The sequence below is a fragment of the Aspergillus fumigatus genome, chromosome 2 (assembly GCF_000002655.1).
Source record: "Aspergillus fumigatus Af293 chromosome 2, whole genome shotgun sequence".
Taxonomy (NCBI): Eukaryota; Fungi; Ascomycota; class Eurotiomycetes; order Eurotiales; family Aspergillaceae; genus Aspergillus; species Aspergillus fumigatus.
The window spans coordinates 3,247,148-3,264,618 of NC_007195.1; the positions used below are offsets into that span (position 1 = coordinate 3,247,148).

Below are 17,471 nucleotides of genomic sequence, written 5' to 3' on the forward strand. Positions count from 1 at the left end.
TCGAAAGGATTGAAAGAGGCCATGAAAGCCAAGTCATTATGCATATGCAATTTGAAAAAACCTTTTGATCTGTCCCTGTGTCTTTCTTTGCAGCCAACGATCCATCTATACACCAGAGGCACAGTGGGATGGGTCGGCCTCTTCATACGTTGCCTGCACCCTGCCCAACTCCACCGCCATGCCGTTCGTCAACTGGTCCATGGCACTCGTTGCAATGTTGAAGCCGCCAGGTGCGGCATCAATTGCCGTAACGTAGATGGTGTTTTGTTCATACTGCAGCTTGTAGCATTTTCCGCAGTTGGGGCTGTTCCAGCCGGGGATTGTGGGGGCGCCACCGATGCGAGCGAAGCCGGGCACGCTGCCAAAGGTAGGCCACTTGGTCACAAGGCCGTTGACGCCGTTGGAGCAGGAAACGTCGTTCATCGAGGTACCGGCATTGTCATAGCGCGGGTCGTAGGACACGGAGACAGGAATCGCATCTCTGGCCTCGTTCTCTGGCGTCGGGGCCGCGAGAGCGGAGGAGACGAAGAGGGAGATGAGAGAGATGGGTGTGGTGAACTTCATTTTGAGAGGACGGGAGGCTTTGTGAAGGGAAGAGTCTTGATAGAGAAGCTTGAGAATGGGTGGATGGATGCCTTGGTGCTGCTATTTCCCAGGCTGTGGTATCTGGGATCGTGAAGCTTTATATACTTCTCTTTTCCTTATTTGTCCTGCTCCTCTTTCTATTATTAGCAATGAGATATCAAATACTGTCAACCGATCAGTCGTTCTGCCCTGCCGGTGAGGAGAGACACTGGAAGAACCCATCACAACCCATGGGTAAGCCCGACTCTCGATCCTCAGAAACCGGATCAATCGCGAATCGACATGAGTGAGACACCCCCTCAGCTGGCCGTAGAAAGTTACTAGGCAACTGAGATCGACATGGTGCAGGCATCGTCGTCATGATACAACAGTAGTACTACAGATGATAGTGGAGTGCCAAATGCGGGGATCCAAGACTCTGCAACTGACACCCGTTCGAGTAACGTTTGGTCATCTGATGAGGTTGAGTCCACCCTGCGATGAGACATACAGCTTCGCCCTCTTCCAGCAACTTCCACCCGACTCGGGTGACACTGTCCATGTTTTGAGACATTTTGTGACACTTCTCAAGTACACAACTGCGGGAAAGTGCACTGAGTTGATAATACACTCCGTTGAATGAATGGAGATCCCGATGGACGAGACAGCTTAGACCGAACACTATCGCCAAGCAATAATAAATCATGCCTATTCTGGCTTGCTTGTACGCCAACGAACTGACCCTCCAGTCCGTCAGACGCCACATTGATCGTCAGGATCTAAAGTTCGAACCTTGATCGATGGAAATCCGGTTAAGGCTGAGCATTCCACGGCGTTTGCCAGTTTTCAGACCATAAACAACCGAATCAATGAGGCTAAGCGACAAAACAGGCAATGGTCTCACGTGTGGTATGCTTGTTGCTAAATATACATTCAGACACAAGCCGCCACCCGATGCAAGGGCTATCAGGATAGCCCTTGGCATCGAGCTTCTGAAGTCCATGGCAAGGAGAGCATCGGCATTTGGCATTGGGGAAATCTCTCAACATCGAAGGCTCTCAAAATCTTAATCGTCATTGGATCACACATGACGCACATTTGAGAAGCCGTCCGATCGGGTAAGATCCAGTCGCTACCACCAAGATAGATGCATTCCCGTAAGCGACTTTTGTGGCCTTTGTGTGAGCGCACCAAAAGTATGACAAATATTGGACAGGCTACCTGAGCTAAGTCGATATAGATGGGTTTATTACTCTCATTAATGCGGAAACAGTATTTGCCGACCGGATCAATGGATTTCCATTCTAGATGTTTCTCTGGACCGACGTCGTCAAATCAATCGAAAATCTCTTCCCCACGCAAACTCTGAACAAACATGTCTTTTGCATGCTAAGCGCTAGTACCAGCCTCCAAGCCTATGTAACGCCAGTGCGTCGTTGTTCGTTGAGGCTTTCTCGATCCAGATTCGAGATGAGATTGTTGGATCCACGGCGAATCTCCGCAACGTTTTCCTTGGTTGCGGCCATTTGTCGGTATCTAGTCAAAACTTGGACTTGAAGCTGTTTTCCCGAATAAACATGCAGTTCTCCTGACTCAAATCAGGGGGAGATGATCAGCTTACGGACAGATTTAAGCTTTCGACGGGCCTTGACCGGACCCTGCCGGTCTACTATCCTAAACGTTCGATTCCACGGAAACACATCAAATCCTAACCCACAAGCTTTGGAGCCGTTAGTTGTCCTAATCTACCTCTGGGTATCTCCATTACATTATCCCAATGGAGTAAGTGGAACCGTTTGCTTGTCATCTAGCCTCTGTTCATGATTCTTTTCCTAAATTGTAACTTCATTGGATGTCCTAGCCTCGCCAGTTCAATTGCTGATGGGTGTCTCCATTCTCGTAAGGCACAATTCCTAAAAGCGTACTCCGTACAGGCATAATATCGCAAGGGCTTCTTGTCTTCATTGGCCTGTGCAACACCAGAATTGGCTGAAGCGGAGCTGTTTTGAAAGAAGTGGCAACCTACCACTCCACATTGTCTGCTAGTAGTACGGTCTGGTCGAACCTTGAGACGTGAGGATCTCGAAAGGCAGATTTTGAACGTCCTGTGTTCTTCGCACGAATTCTTTCGAACAAGACTTGAGAGATCATCTCTGCATTCAATAGTAATGCAGATCGATAGGTATCTCCCCGACTGCCAGTTGCAATTTTCAACCCGATTCGCTAGGAAAACGTGCTCGGTATTACCTAGGTTATATATATCTACCATTTTGACTTTTGCTCGTGCTCTTCCGTGGAGAATTTGATGTTGCCACTGGCAGTCTGGCACCATGCAGAGTCAGGACTATTTTGCTGATCACCAAGACTACCACTGTGTTGGGTCCAGCCCATGGTAAAAGGGACCAGCCTATGCTCACCAGGAAAGCCATCATGCTCGCTGCCACGCAGGTCATTTACGCCTCAATTTACCCTATAAGCAGGTCAAAGGGTGCTTTGACCCCCAGCCGAACGCCACATGTTTTGCGCCCAGACAGCTCTGCAAAAATGGACATGGCTTGTTTCCGACATGTCGGATAGCACTATCTATCTGATATCTACTGTATCTGGAATGTCGTCGGCTCGAGACCGCTGTGTGGTGGATCGCTTGTGGAGACAACAGAGCCATATTGCCCCTCTTGCGGATCTCGCAATGTCTTGTCTCCTCGACTGCTGGGAAACTATCCCATGCCATGTAGCCCTCAACAGGCAGGTGCTTTTGAGAATACCCTAGGCTAGATTCATCCCTAAAGCATCACTTCTCGCTTGTCTAGCGAATTGGACCGAAATGGAACGAAAACTCAAGACCATGGTTCTCCCAGGTTCTTGACCCATCGGCCTAACTCGCTGGGCGTAAGCCAAGGTAATCAAAAAGCTTTCGCCTTGACGTGGTCGAGAAGTCCCATATTAGAGCCAGGGGTACCTGTCATGCTAGGAACCAGGAACCTACTTGCCGAACTCCATCAGTCTGGCGTCTTTCTCAACGACCGCATCACCAACCGGCCTTGAACGGGCGATGATAAACGAGGATGACTAGCTTGGTTCGAACGCTGCTCCTGTTGCGAAGCGAGAATGGCGACAAACCGTACCTCACCTCTCGTTCTCAGGAAGCTCAGCCGCCGACATTCGCTGACGAGCCTCTGATGGGGAGCCTTCGGGCGGGCTTCATTGCAATAGGAGCAGTCGCTCTCTGCTCGTGGATCGTTACATTCTCGCTCATTTCGTTCCTCACGTACCGATTCATTTTCTGGCAGCGTTACCACAAGCGTCCTCTTGCGCACAATCAATACGTCTTGCTCATCTATAATCTCCTTCTCGTTGACATCCAACAAGCGACGGCCTTCTTGCTCTGCCTGCACTGGTTCGCCCGTGGCGGTGTAAATTATCCAAGTGCGGCTTGCGTTCTGCAAGGGTGGTGGATTCAGACCGCAGATCCAGGAAGTGGTCTATTCGTGTTGGCCATTGCGATACATACCGGTGCAGTTGTGCTACGTGGGCGACAATTACCATATACGACGTTTGTCTGGTGTGTCGTTGGGCTCTGGGCCTTTATCATTCTGCTCGGATTGATTGCCGTCGGATTGTACGGCTCAAGGACCTCTGTGATTTCGGAAGCCGGCTGGGTGAGTTTTTCAGTGACTACCGTGACGATGAATGGAAATTGGGCGTACTGACTCTCAATAGTGCTGGCTCAGCCCACAAGCCCAAGATGAGCGACTCTAGGGACACTATGTATGGATTTTCCTTTCCGAATTTGGCACCATCCTTCTGTACGGCATCATGTTTTTCTACCTCCGGCGTCAGATGAAACAAGCGGCGGCCCTTCGACAGAACCACCAGGAAAGCCTCAACCGCTTGAACCGAGTCGTGGTGTACATGGTTATCTATCCTCTGGTATACGTTCTTCTCTCCCTGCCTCTGGCTGAAGGGCGAATGTCGACGGCCCGACATGTCGTTCCCAGCAAGGAATACTTTGCCGCCGCCGGTGCCCTCATGGCTCTATCCGGACTTGTGGATGTCGTCGTGTACACCTTGACCCGGCGGCATCTGCTCCTGGACACCGAGGTCAGCACGTCGGATCGCTACTACGCGCACACGGGCTCGAACCTGTACAACACGCACGTCAGCACCACCGTGGCGGGCCCCGAGAGCAAGAAGTCTCGGGTCAAGTCTCGCCTCCGCCGCGGGATGCAGAGCATCAACGATACGGTGCTCGATGACCGCGGCGACTCGACAGAAGACATTGTGCCGAAAGGCCCGAAAGGCGCCGCCATGGAGCTGGGCCATATGGCCCACGGCGTGTACCAAGAAACGACTATCGAGATCACGCACGAAGCCGCAGAGCCGGAGCAGGCATTACGCAAGCCCAATCGACTTAGTCGATAAATCGTCCTACTTCGTTCATTACAACCACACTTTTCCCTTCGTTAGATACTGTTTAATGTCTGGAGATTTTGGATGATGATGTATGTTTGATTTAGGCTCCACAAACCCTTAATCACACATATTCATGCCTTAGCGAATCTTCGTCCTGCTTCGAGGTTCTTTGAAGGCTTGCATGTGCTGGGTGCAGGAACAAGGCCGTCGGTGCAAGTCACTCAGGATGATCATTGCAAATTACAGAGATTTGGAGTAGTTTGTCATCCATCAAGTCCAGTCTATGGCTCTGTAACGGGGATATGTCTGATTTGAGTATGGGGGCCATTCGGCGTTACTTTGTTCATGACTCGAGGGTCCGATCGCTGGTCGGGGGGGGGGCTGACTCAGGTGATGATCGAAGCCCTAAGAACATCGGCTGTACATTACCACCATTAGAGGAGAGGAGAAAACTGTACCACAAGATATGTCCTAATAGTTGTAAAGGTAGTCCGAGAGCCAATCAGACCGAAACTCTAAGCAGCGCAAATGGCATCGCAAGACACCAGACAGATTATAGATACTGCAGAAATAAGTCCGGAGTAGATAATCCCCTTTCCGGAGGCCTCTTCAATATGGCCTCTCCCTTCCTCAGGATCCTCGGATTGACTTGACAAGACCGTCCTCATTCCTCTCCTTTCCCAAAACCATACCTGGAGCATCCCCTGCTCCTCATTCCAATGTGGGATATGCCACACGGTCGGCTGAAACACCGTGCGCTGCTTCTGCTTTCTATAACCTAGCCAGGTAGCTCTGGACTGAAGCTGGACCTAAGGTTGCAGCGCGATCATCGACCCGGCCGAGTACGGGCGGAAAGGCGGCGAAAGGATGGAGAGGTGGCGGCTTTCACAAACGGAATCAATCAGCAATTGCTTATTTCTGAGACTGTGGGCATGGATAACTTACCCTGACCGTGAGCTCCATACCCAAGGTGGGGGGACATTCTTCATTGATTGTGTGTCCAATGAAACCACATCACTCAATTATGTTGATAGTGAGGTACATATACCGCTTTTCCGGAGCTCCAGAACTCCTCCCGACTGGCGGTTGAGTTATCCTGGGCGAGTGTCAGGTGCTCCAGGGCCCTGTCTGTTTTGATAATTAGTAAACAGATTATTTACAACAGAAAGGGCCATTCAGGGGCCATTCACAGAGGAAGGGAAAGAGTTCGGAAGAGTTGTCGGGATATGGAAGTTGGTGGTTGCAGCGAACTATATACTTAGTCAATGTCCTCGTGAACCTGTTCTTCTCCGGATGTCAAGCTTACCTGGTCAGAGGCAAGAGGTGCTATCGCTGAACAGTGGGACCGTGGTGGGTACGGCAAATTGGCTCTGGTAGTGGACGAGAGTTTTTATCAGTTCGACGTGGCAATGCCAGGCCAGGCCACTGCCTGATACCGCAGCGATACCAAAAGCCACAAAGCAGGATGCATGATCAGTGTGGAGGTGTTTCGTTGTATAGAGAACCTTCTGTAAAGAAGAACACCGTTCTTCACAGCGCAGAGGCCATCAGGCAAAGAGCTGAAATCGAGTCTTTTGGGACTGCAAAATGGATGACTACGTGGAAAGATGTACAATGAAAGAGAGTTAGACAGAGGGAGATCAGGGTATGTATGCATGGACCAGGACTTACAAGACTCGTTGAAGTATCTCTATTCACTATCAAAGCGAGTTACTGAATATAAGCCATGGGTTGAATAGGAGTGCCAGTAATACATTTTGAAAATGTCAAGACTATTCACCGTCGAAGTATCTTAAAAAATGTAGGCACTTCTGTCCTATTTTCTTTGCTTCCTTAGCTAGTAGGGAATATTAGACGTGAGGTAGTACATATTTACAATGCTCACAATGCCTGGACTCTGGAGTATACTCAAGCCTGACTGCATCATGGCGGAAGCTGTCTCCTCAAGTTCCTTTTTTTTGTAGAGTTGATTCAAATCTGCTATTGCTTCTATAATATGCAGCATGGCGTCCTAACCATGCTGTGATCACGGTAGTGGAGCAGAATAAAGTTGCTGTACTATTGGGCCGTCGATCGGGACTATAGGAGGAAATCCCAAGATCCGATTCAGAGGTAAAGGCTACTGACTGGAAAGTAGCACGTACTCGGTGGCCAACTTCCAACAACAAAAGTCATGTAGCTTGCACGGAGAGAAGGGCAATGGAGCAGGGAGCAGAGGGTGGAAGTATCACGACGGTCGAGGGGGACTAACCACCGGTGGCAGTCCTTTTTCGGCGACTTTCGATTGACACCTCCTACTTCGAGTCATACTATTCTATGCGATGGTAATCTCAAGCAAGTCTCCATGCTTCCGCTTCCCCCACTCCTCGAATCCTTGTCGTAGCGACTCAGTGAACGCAGAATCATACCGCATTCCGTCCTCCGGGAAGGCCATTCGCTTCGTCCTCCAGGTCAGCCAGTTCTCCGCTCTGGCACCCTCCGGCGCCCGCAGAAGTCCGATCGCCACGTCCACGATTTCCTCCCGTCCATCGCAGTAGTAAAAGACCGTCGCGCCGCAAGTACCGCAAAACGTCCTCCGCACGCCCTTGCTGGAGACATAGCCTTTGGACGAACCGAGGAGTAGATCATCCGGGATCGGCGGCGTGATGAGTTTCTTCGGGATAAACGTCCAGGCTGTCACATGAACCCCGTCCGTGAGTCGGCACGTATCGCAAGCATCCAGACAAGCGATCCATTTCGACTCATCGACGGGCGATACCCACTTGCGTCTCATCTCTGGGTCGTCGAGGATTTCCTGGGTCGGACGGGAGAATTGGAATGAGACGCCTCCGCAGTCGCATTGCGCCAGCAGTTTCCCGTCGATTTCTTGCGGATGATCGATCGTGTCGTCTGGCGGATTCCACACGGTCATCTCCTTCTCCCCCGTTCGTGGCAGCCACTCCGCTAACCCGCCATCCAGCGTCGGCTCGGTATATGTATGCTTTTTGATATCCCAGATCCCCGTCTCATCACGGTTGACGTCGAAGATGGCGGTTGAGATCACCCAGTCACCAGTTTGCATCAGTTCAGCGCCAATTTGGCAACCACATGTACTGCAGAAGTATCGCTTTCCTAGCGACCCGGGCCGGATATAGGCAGTTATACTTGCCATGCTCGATGGTGCTACAAAATCTGGCCTTACGCCGGATGGAAGCGGGGCATGGAGGACGCAGAGGGTTCCATGGTGGTAACGGCAGGTATTGCAGTGGCAGAGGTGGACTGGCAGGGGCAGGGATGCTACAGGGATGGCGATATTGAAGTGCACTGATTTGCAGTGACACTGTGCTGTTAGAATCTTGGATGCAGTCGACATTCTGGTTAAGAGCCTCGCGATGCGGGGGTTTTGGACAATGAGGGGGTGGACAGCAACAGGGAAGATTTATATGTCTGTTATCAGGTGACTTCGTATCCAGAAGCCATCGCTTGTTTGGGGGCAAATTCAACTGGGTTATTTGTCCGCATATAAGCGGCGCTGATAGATTATAGATATTCGGTCGCTCCGCCTGAAGCATCGAGGGTTCGGTACCATGCCCTAAACGGTGCCCGACAATGCGCTCCCAGGTATTCCTGTCAATATCACATCTCCGCTTTATCATGAACAATGAGACCATCAACCTCAAATGAACTCAAAGGTCTTTGAGTTCTCGCTAAAGTTACTCACAGATGGAGTCGAAGTTCATAGGAATTTGTCCTGTGGCTTGCCTGGTTCCAGGCATCATTGGCGTACCAATCTTAGAATGCATGATTCATCGTCAATAAATCTATTGATTCCATCTGCGAAATCACTAAATGGAGTAGGAAGCCTCTCAGCCACCTGTCGCGAGAAGATAGATGGGCTTCATACGCTTTCTTCCAATCAGATATTTGCCTAATCGTAACTTGCCGTCTGTCGCTTGTCGTCCTCTTGTATCCCCTGACGGCGACCCGAATTGCCAGGCACATATTTTCGGCCTGATCGACGGGGAGGAGATCTCGGAAAGCTTTATTGGGTCTATGTCAGCCCATAGTTTCTTCGTTATCCTGATTGATTGATTGATTGATTGATTGATTGATTGATTGATCGATTGATTGATTGATTGATTGATTGATTGCGTAATCCTGTAATCTCGCATGAGGCGTTTTGCGAAAGCATTTAGTGGCATATGGGCCTCGTCAAAGGACGACACTTGAAGGAGATTGTGACACTTGATGCCAAACCTAGCAAAATGCTGGGTCTAGGTATGGATCGTCCACATTCAACGCGAGCTCCCAGGTGTCGAAAAGCTCGTCCATATACGCGTCGCACTTTTTCTCGAAACGGGGGTTGACGTATACCGGGTGCTTTTTCTTGCTTAGCTCTTCGCGAGAGATCGAGATTCAGGAAGGGAATACTGGTTTTGAGGCAGTCTATCATGATGCTTTAGCGCTCACAATTGGCTGAAAATTGAATGTGAAATTGGCAACGGGAGCCATGGTGAGTCCCCATTTTTATTCACTGGAATTAGACTCGTCACAGGGAAGAGAGAAGGACTGTCCGTATCTGTGGTTGCGCATAAGCTTCACAATCCCTTACAACAGTCGTTGTCTGAGCGCTTGAGTATCAGGAGCTGTCTTCTTTTCTGTTCATTAGGAATATACAAGTGTTTAAATCAAGAAATCAGGTAGATGACTAGACTCAGTGCATGCTGAATAGCACCGAGTCACCTGGTGCAGTCTGACTATTGTTTCCAAGCTGCTACGAATAGTGTCTAGACACGTTCTTAGCCTTCTCCGGTGAGTGGTTTAAGAGTTGACAGGTCGATATTTCTAGGCACAAAGACATCTCCTGCAGACCTCTTGCAGATCAATCTGTGCCCGATGGCCCCTCAGTCCAGTGAAGTCCCGCAAGCAAGCCACAATCACATATCGACACATACCACCCCTAGCGGCTACAAGGCGTCCGGACAATCGTTGTTCTGACTTCATCACCTCTGAATAATGATTAACGTGGAGGGACATGTATATCCAGCGTAACACGTCGGTGCAGCCAATCGTTAACTGCCAGATTGGAGACGCTGGATTGCTTTCTCAGCAGGGACAGACTTGATAAGAAACCCAGTCCTCGAGTCTACAGGGTTTCTGGAAAATATCAAGCATCAACCGATATTCCTAGCCAAGATGAGACTTTCTTGACCTTTCATACAGCTACCTTTACTCAGATCCTCCAGGCCCAAATGAACAGCCTCCCCCGTCGAGGCGAGCGATGCCTCGAACTCTCGGGTTCAGGGAGTCGCTAACCTGGACCGGACAAGCTTATGGGCTCATTGCTTACATGCAGGGCCTGCGACTGAGGGAATGTCCACCCAACTAGAATAAGCCAACTCGCTCATGCTACAGATTGAATGATATCGAGGATGGTTCCACCCTTCGCCGGGGTAAGCCCGCTGCACATCTCAAATTCGGACTCGGACAGACCGTCAACGCCGCCACGTTTCTGCATGCGGAGGCCGTGAGGTATACTCTTGAGCATCTTGGGCCCGATTGTTCGATGCTCATGTTGAAACTATAGCTTGTAGACATCATCCACCGGCCTCGACGCAGACTGCATATCGGACTACTATAATCCCGGATGCTCATAGTCCTCCTCGAACTCTTGTAAGGAGATCGTAGCACAAAAGCCGTCTTCATCAGAAGTTAACAACTATTTCTCGGGACGGAAGCCAATACTCCCCAGCTTATACTCTGTATTCCACTATACCAGGTAACTTCATGCCGGATTGTCCATTGAAATGAGATATGAGGTTCTCCCGTCCGTATTCTACCAGCTGATGACTGGCTGATCAGAATGCTTCTGAAGTCGCCAGGGAAGCGCAGTACTAGGTTATCACAGCGTTCTTTGTGATGAGTGAAGGTAACAGAGCAAGTGATATCGGCTGAGAGCAAGAAGGCCTCGTTGAATATCTAACAGGTGAGGCTGTAGATCTACGCAGTAGATGCCTCACCATAGACACATTACTTGGTACTGTGCAGCCTGCTCACAAAGCGAATTACATTCCCAGAAACACGGGACGAAAAGCTGCATACGGGCTGTTTCATTATCAGGTGCCATGAAAGAACAACGCATCCAAGAACCTCACGTCCTCCACTGTCCAACCGGCCTCCCTCTGAATGCAAAGTTAACAGTTGTGAGTCATCCTCAGACCAACCCCCGGCCCCTGCGCAAACTCCACACTCGCCGCCTGCTTGTACCACGAGGCAATGCTCAACCGATACGTCATCTTATCCGTGCACGAGAAACTATTCACGAACCGCGTCCGCGCCTCGTTGGGATCCGACTCAAAGGCGGTACTCCCGACCAGCGCCCCGGGTGCCGGACAGTACGCCCAGGACACGTCGATGCCGTGCGGAGACCGGCTGAGGGGGCCGTTCACGGCGAAGATCTCGACGGGCGCGGCGGCTCCGGAGGTGGTGACCGGCGTGCCGGCGGGGAAGAAGGAGGAGAGCGAGCAGCCCCAGCTGCCAGCGGTGATGTTGAATTCGACGAACATGTCTTCCTTGTTGGTGCCGCCGGCTTGTTGCGAGATGCGGAAGCCGGGGAGGTAGGAGGCTACTGGGTCCGCTTCAGAGACGCGGGCGATGTCCGGGGTGACGGTGGTGCAGCTGGTGGGGCTGGGGAGGGCGTGGATGAGAGGGAGGAGGGAGACGAGGGGGGTGATGGATGTGAGGAAGCGCATGGTGTAGCTTGTTGCTTTGAAAATGTGTGATATTGAAGTTCTGATGGTATGTATGCGCGGAATGTTGATGCGCTAGATGTAGGGACAGGAGGACCCTTATATGCGTGATGGCAACTCGGTCCACAGTTAGGGATTGACTATGAGCTCACTACATTGTGCTCCACGGCAGACAGTATATCGGCTTGTATGACCACAGATTCAGATCTCGCGTCTTCCAGCCTCTGAGCCTCGAGGCCATCCAGAACAGCAGGTCGCTTAGGCCATGTTCTCTAATGGTGGTGTTTCATGCATGCCAGATGGCACCCACACAGAAGCATCTGCCTCGGAACTCAATCCATTTCACCTGACTCGAAGGTACCAAATCTGGTGGGTTGTCTGCAATCCTGTCCCGACAGCTGACTTGATGTACGTCAGAGCTGAGACATGTCTCCTTGGCCTTCGTATTCCAGGCTGTCGCTGCACGTGTCGCTCCCTTGGTCACGCATGTCTCAGCTGCAGCCGTCCTATTGAGTGGTGAGATTCCTCCGGCACTTGATTTTCGGGAAGAGAGAAGATTGAGGCGATGCGTTGTCTGATTCCGCCACGACAGAAATAGACCACCAGCTTCCGTCTACGGGGTTAAGCAATATCTTGGGGTGGAATGATGAACCCACGCATCTACTAATCTATTCAGCCTCTGATGATTTGTATGCATATTCTCTGTATGCATATTCTCTTGGTCTCTACATTGTATGTTAGATGATGGACTGAGCACAATCGTTGCTGATGGTCTTTGTGGGATAATGGACCAAGTCGGATTGTATGCCACTGTACACGCTGCAAATGTAGGCATGACAGGGTATGCTGCTGATAGCACACAAACTCCATAGCCTATTAAATTAGCCCTGAGATGCACGTCGTAGATGATAATATAGCTGTCTGGTCGTCGAGGAAAAGTTCAGGTCATACTGCGACGCGTGGGAGGCACGGCAGTCAGCCTCTATGATGGTCAACTCCTTCGAGCGCACGCTGCAATTACGCTGCAGGAATGCCATAGTACTTTCAACTGGGACAAGCGCACGCAATTGCTATTGTTGTCATTGCTAGATGAAGAGAGTGAATGATCGATACTGTGCAGGTGCATGAACGACACTCCTTCCTGGTATGCCCAAGTCATAGACAGCACCTGCAGAATGTCAGGATCATCATGCGCTCATTGACACTCGCATCTCAACACCGCTTTATCTGCATCTTTTTCACCTGAGATCTGTCACTTTCACCCCTGACAACTTACAGCGAGACACATCGAAGATGGGGTATGTGAACAAACACCATACACATCATGATGTACTGACAAGCAACAGATACACCCACTACTACACCGTCGACAACACGTCCAGCCGCGAATGGCAAACCGCCTGGCCGCAGCTCGTCGAGGACGCGCAAAAAAACATCGACAGCGCCAGTATCCCTATTGGCGGTCCTGACTTCGACGCCGGCCCACCCATCATCGACGTAAAGCAGGGAATACACCTCAACGGGGTCGGAGACGACGGACACGAGCCTCTCTGTTTGGACCGACACGGCAACGCCGGATTTTCGTTCATCAAGACGGCTCGGAAGCCATATGACGAGGTGGTTGCGTGTATCTTGCTCCGGGCGGCTGTGCTGGCTCCGACCTGTGTTTGCTTGAGGTGAGGATGGCAGATCATGGTCGGTTGGAGTAAGCTGACGGCGCTGACAGCTCGGATGGTGATTGGGAGCATGATTGGTCTGCGCCTCGCCAGCTGTCTAGGGATTTGTGGGGTGTGGATGTGGAGTGTCCTTGGAGTGAGACGGAGGTTGCGGATGATTAGTGTTGCCGGGGCCTCTCGACCGATGTCTTAGGTTGTGTAGAGGGTATTAGCACGTTTTGCTTGCTGTTGCGAGAGATCGGTTTGGCTGATAACGGTGGACTTTGTAGAAGGTCGGCAGCTAAGGCGCCTGTATTCTTCTCTATCTAATCCTATGACACACCGGTCCTTATACGTCTACTCGTATCATCTAAGCGAAGTCGACCTTGTCTCTGTTGCTGGCAGCACCCTTGGCAAGAATGTAGATACATCTAAGTCGCGCTCCTTGCGAGGCTCTCTTAAAGCTCGCCGGCTATATGCGCTGGCGTCTTTCGTAATATGTAGAGCGAACTGATCGACACTGTTCTGTCCTTGACACGGTCTCACGAAGTTAACCTTCAGGACGGTCAATTTCAGAGAACCGGTGTCTGGGATGAATCGTTTCCGATTCTTTCATGCAGTAACCGCAGAGATCAAAGTCTGCGCAGTCATTGCATTTATACCGCGGGCCATATATCCCCTGTGGAGTCAGCCAACGCAGAAGACAAGGAAAGCAGCATACTCACCTCAGCACACCAGTCGCAGTACACTCCAGCATGCCAAACAGGCTTGTCCTCGAGGAATTCATGGCCGGGGTGCGTGTGCTTCGCGTTCGGGAAGCAGTCGGAACAGTAGTCAAATCCAGGACATGACTGGCATCGATATCGCGTCCCAAACACCGTCAGCTGGCATCCGTCGCAGACGCAGTCTTTGTGCCAGGCTCCGTTTTCCGGCTCCGCGATGTAGACCACCCACATTGGCTGTCCCTGGACGACCTCGTCCAGGACCAGGATGCGGATCATCCCGTCGTTCACGTTGAGGCCGTGGTTCCTGTCTCCGATGAAAACGCACTCCCTCCGTTTGTCCATCCAGTCGTCCGCCATCTGCGCTTCGAAGGCATGGGGATCGCGCGCTCGGAACCGAGCGTCGGTCATGAGAGAGCCACCAAACTGGACCACGGGGTTCAGCATGGCGTCGAATCCGACGCGCAGGTTCACGACGCGGTCCTGGCGCATGGAGTATCTGATGATTCCCGCGGTGCCCCGTTTCCCCGGCGGGATGCAGAGCTTGCGCTCTGTTTCGTCCCAGGGGTGGTACGCCGTCACCTCGAATTGAGAGTGAGGGCCCTTCCAAACCGGGGGAAACTGCCGCAGCCAGAACCCGTACATGCGCTCCGGGGGCCTTGGGGTCCCTGCGATTCTCTGTCTCACGTAGACCTTGCGATACTCGGACTTCACGTCGGCCGGCAATGTCGGCAGGTGGTCTCCAGCGCCCATCACCCTCGCATATTGGTTGTTTTCCGGCAGCGGCGCGAGGAAGATCCCCACCCGGCTCTTCTTGCTCTGCATCTCGCAGTCCAGCGCCGCGAGGTACCTGTCCATCGTCCAGTGCACCACAGCCAGCTCAATACTGATCCCCATGTTCGTCACGGAGAACGGACTCCGGTTGAACCTTTGCTGCGACTGCACGAACTCGCCGCTGTCTCGAAAGTCCGCCGGCGACTGCGCCAGCAGCCCATGGTAGGTCGTCTCAGCATCCGCCGGCGACGAACTCGAACCCGACGACCTCGTCCACGCAAACAGCGTCTGGTCATCCGACTGCCTCATAATCTCCTCCTGCAGCCGGATAAACGCCCGCTTGCCCTCCCCGTACAGCATCGGCATGTTGATCTCGAACAGGCCGAGCAGGCTATACGCCATATCCTCGACTTTGGTCGTCACCCGCTGCGACGCCCACGACATCCGCTGCGCGACGCTCAGCTCTTGTGGCCGGCGCGTCCCGTCCAGCACCGCCTCGGGGATGCCGGTAATCCCAGCGATGATGCTCTTCAGCTCCGCCTTGGCGCCGAGCGGGTGCCAATCCGCATTGAAGAATTCGACCCGCGCCGGCGCAAGGAGCTCCTGCAGCGTCCAGCCGCGCGTGAACCAGACACTGCCTCCGAACCCCCCGCCACTGCTTCTTCCTCCTTCCGACGGCACTTCGCCGTCCGACGTATCAGCCACATCCACGTCGCACAGATAAGCGTAGCACACCTCCGCGTTCTGATACCACTCATACATCGAGTTCAGCGCCTCCGAGAGCTCCGCGCTGCTGGTCTTGTCGATGCAGCACGTATCGACCCAGATATACCCCAGATTGTCGCGGAGGGCCTGTGCGCAGCATTGCGAGATTTTCTCGTACCCCTTTTTGGTGCGTGCCGTGCCCGACACGATGTCTTGGAAGAGGACCTCCTCGTCCTGCCATCGGTGGGAGAGGATGGCGTAGGGCGGGATGGTCTCGACGAAGTCGGTGAGTTGGTGGGAGGTGGCGTTGAAGAGGCGCATTTTGCGGCTTCGCTTGGGGGCACGGAGGAATCCCAGAGAAATGATCGTGTTGCGGGGGATGATGGGCTTATATATGTAGTCCGTGGCTAGTCGAACTAAGCTCGTATTCGTTCCTAGTGTCCGGTGCGAGGCTGATGGGTTATACGATGCCGAGAGTTTGGGATGGTGAAGTGAGGGGTGTTTGATTGCCGAGAGTGTTTCTATATACAGAGACATGGAATAGATCAAATCCTCCATTTGAATCCTCCGTTAGACCTTCTATTGGACCCTCCAGTAGACCCTCTAGCAGACCCTCCAGTAGACCCCCCATTGAAGCCAGCCTGACTGACCGCAGCCTCGATCCTCACCCACACGACACCCACCGTCGCACCGACCAGCAACGCACCCACCAAGATACTCGTATGGAAGAACAGCTGGCTCATGACTTTTCCATCAGCATGCGAGCCCGCACTCCGGATCAGCGCCCCAGCCACCGGCGTCCCGACCAGCGCGGCAAACCCGCGCACCATGTACAGAAACCCATTGACACTGGCAAAGTGCTCCACCCCGAACAACTCCACCAGCGTCGCCGGAAACAAACTCACATACGCCCCAGCGAACACGCCATAGAACATCGCAAACGCGACGAACAGGGCCTTCCCCCCCGATACCGTGGACGGCAGCCACAGGCCCAGCGTCGCGATCGCGCTCATCAGCGTCGTCAGCAGGAAGACATTGATGCGCCCCGCGCGGTCCGCCACATGCCCGATGACCACCTTCCCGACCGCCGACGACGCGTTCGAGATCGAGATGAACATCGCCCCCGTGGCCGCGGAGTAGCCCAGCGTGCGCGCATACGTCGACATGAAGTAGACCGGCGCATAGTACGCCGCACCCTGCAGTCCCGCGGAGAGACACTGCGCGAGGAACTTCCGCGTGCGCGCGACGCGCCAGTCGACCAGCGTGACGCGGAGCCGGGACGAGGGAACCGCCGCCCGCTCGGCGTCGATGTGGCGCTGGGTGCGCGGGTCCCAGTCGAGGACGAGCGAGGCCGCGCCCAGAAGCACCGAGGAGACGCCGCCCGTGAGCTGGAGGGTGTGGCGAAACCCGATCCGGGCGTTCAGGGCGCGCAGCGCAGGGGCCCAGACGACGCCGCCGACGCCGGTGCCGGAGGAGATGACCCCGATGGCGAGGCCGCGGTGCGTGGTGAACCAGCCCGGGGCGACGGTGACGGCGGTGATGTAGGTGAGACAGGTGCCGCAGCCGAGGAGCACGCCCTGGGTGAGAACGAACTGCCAGAGGTGCTGGCTGAACGAGGCGAGGACGTTGGCCGTGGCGAAGATGATCGTCCCGGCGAGGGTGATCCGGCGCGGGGAGTAGGATTTGCACCAGCCCGACGCGAAGGGCGCTCCGAGGGACATCATGGAGACGGCCAGCGTCCCGATCAGGTCGATCTGGGCGGGCGTGACGCCGGTGAATGGGGTGCGCCGGGGCAGCTGGGCCATGGATTCGTAGAGCTCTTGATACACGCCGAACGCGAAGTTGAGGCCGCAGCCGGTGAAGATGCTCACGAAGGCGGCTATTACCACCAGGGTGGATTTCCTAGATCA

At 53.1% G+C, this 17,471-nt stretch overlaps 8 protein-coding genes across 8 annotated transcripts; 3 read left to right on the plus strand and 5 right to left on the minus strand.

Moving 5' to 3' along the window:
• Nucleotides 1–105: 105 nt before the first annotated feature.
• aspf13 (allergenic cerato-platanin Asp F13) lies at nucleotides 106–564 on the minus strand (the record flags this gene model as incomplete). Its single annotated transcript, XM_750502.1, has 1 exon — nucleotides 106–564. One exon carries the CDS (start codon nucleotides 562–564, stop codon nucleotides 106–108), a length of 459 nt encoding a protein of 152 aa, XP_755595.1.
• Nucleotides 565–3,629: 3,065 nt separating this feature from the next.
• gprD lies at nucleotides 3,630–4,986 on the plus strand (the record flags this gene model as incomplete). Its single annotated transcript, XM_750503.1, has 2 exons — nucleotides 3,630–4,223; nucleotides 4,324–4,986. The coding sequence occupies 2 exons, from the start codon at nucleotides 3,630–3,632 to the stop codon at nucleotides 4,984–4,986; spliced, it is 1,257 nt and encodes a 418-aa protein (XP_755596.1).
• A 1,772-nt stretch (nucleotides 4,987–6,758) lies between these two features.
• Nucleotides 6,759–9,648, minus strand: AFUA_2G12650 (GFA family protein). Its single transcript, XM_750504.2, has 3 exons — nucleotides 9,388–9,648; nucleotides 8,861–9,336; nucleotides 6,759–8,801 (listed from the first exon to the last, which is right to left on the minus strand). The coding sequence occupies exon 3, from the start codon at nucleotides 8,327–8,329 to the stop codon at nucleotides 7,292–7,294; it is 1,038 nt and encodes a 345-aa protein (XP_755597.1). The 5' UTR covers nucleotides 8,330–8,801; nucleotides 8,861–9,336; nucleotides 9,388–9,648; the 3' UTR covers nucleotides 6,759–7,291.
• Nucleotides 9,649–10,237: 589 nt separating this feature from the next.
• On the plus strand, nucleotides 10,238–10,543 carry AFUA_2G12660 (polyprenyl synthetase family protein; the record flags this gene model as incomplete). The annotated part of the gene is made up of 2 exons (XM_750505.1): nucleotides 10,238–10,263; nucleotides 10,372–10,543. The coding sequence occupies 2 exons, from the start codon at nucleotides 10,238–10,240 to the stop codon at nucleotides 10,541–10,543; spliced, it is 198 nt and encodes a 65-aa protein (XP_755598.1).
• A 362-nt stretch (nucleotides 10,544–10,905) lies between these two features.
• On the minus strand, nucleotides 10,906–12,221 carry AFUA_2G12680 (uncharacterized protein). The gene has a single exon (XM_750506.2). It carries the CDS (start codon nucleotides 11,706–11,708, stop codon nucleotides 11,151–11,153), a length of 558 nt encoding a protein of 185 aa, XP_755599.1. The 5' UTR covers nucleotides 11,709–12,221; the 3' UTR covers nucleotides 10,906–11,150.
• A 777-nt stretch (nucleotides 12,222–12,998) lies between these two features.
• AFUA_2G12690 (uncharacterized protein) lies at nucleotides 12,999–13,385 on the plus strand (the record flags this gene model as incomplete). Its single annotated transcript, XM_750507.1, has 2 exons — nucleotides 12,999–13,003; nucleotides 13,052–13,385. 2 exons carry the CDS (start codon nucleotides 12,999–13,001, stop codon nucleotides 13,383–13,385), a joined length of 339 nt encoding a protein of 112 aa, XP_755600.1.
• Nucleotides 13,386–13,550: 165 nt separating this feature from the next.
• On the minus strand, nucleotides 13,551–15,882 carry AFUA_2G12700 (uncharacterized protein; the record flags this gene model as incomplete). The annotated part of the gene is made up of 2 exons (XM_077804176.1): nucleotides 13,551–14,039; nucleotides 14,086–15,882. 2 exons carry the CDS (start codon nucleotides 15,880–15,882, stop codon nucleotides 13,911–13,913), a joined length of 1,926 nt encoding a protein of 641 aa, XP_077660338.1. The 3' UTR covers nucleotides 13,551–13,910.
• A 164-nt stretch (nucleotides 15,883–16,046) lies between these two features.
• On the minus strand, nucleotides 16,047–17,366 carry AFUA_2G12710 (putative MFS monocarboxylate transporter; the record flags this gene model as incomplete). Its single annotated transcript, XM_750509.2, has 1 exon — nucleotides 16,047–17,366. The coding sequence occupies one exon, from the start codon at nucleotides 17,364–17,366 to the stop codon at nucleotides 16,107–16,109; it is 1,260 nt and encodes a 419-aa protein (XP_755602.1). The 3' UTR covers nucleotides 16,047–16,106.
• Between the last annotated feature and the right edge of the window lie 105 nt (nucleotides 17,367–17,471).

What these genes read in the sequence shown, in the direction of transcription:
- AFUA_2G12650 (XM_750504.2), bottom strand. Translation starts at nt 8,329, where the DNA reads ATGTCGACTGCATCCAAGATTCTAACAGCACAGTGTCACTGCAAATCA.
- AFUA_2G12680 (XM_750506.2), bottom strand. Translation starts at nt 11,708, where the DNA reads ATGCGCTTCCTCACATCCATCACCCCCCTCGTCTCCCTCCTCCCTCTC.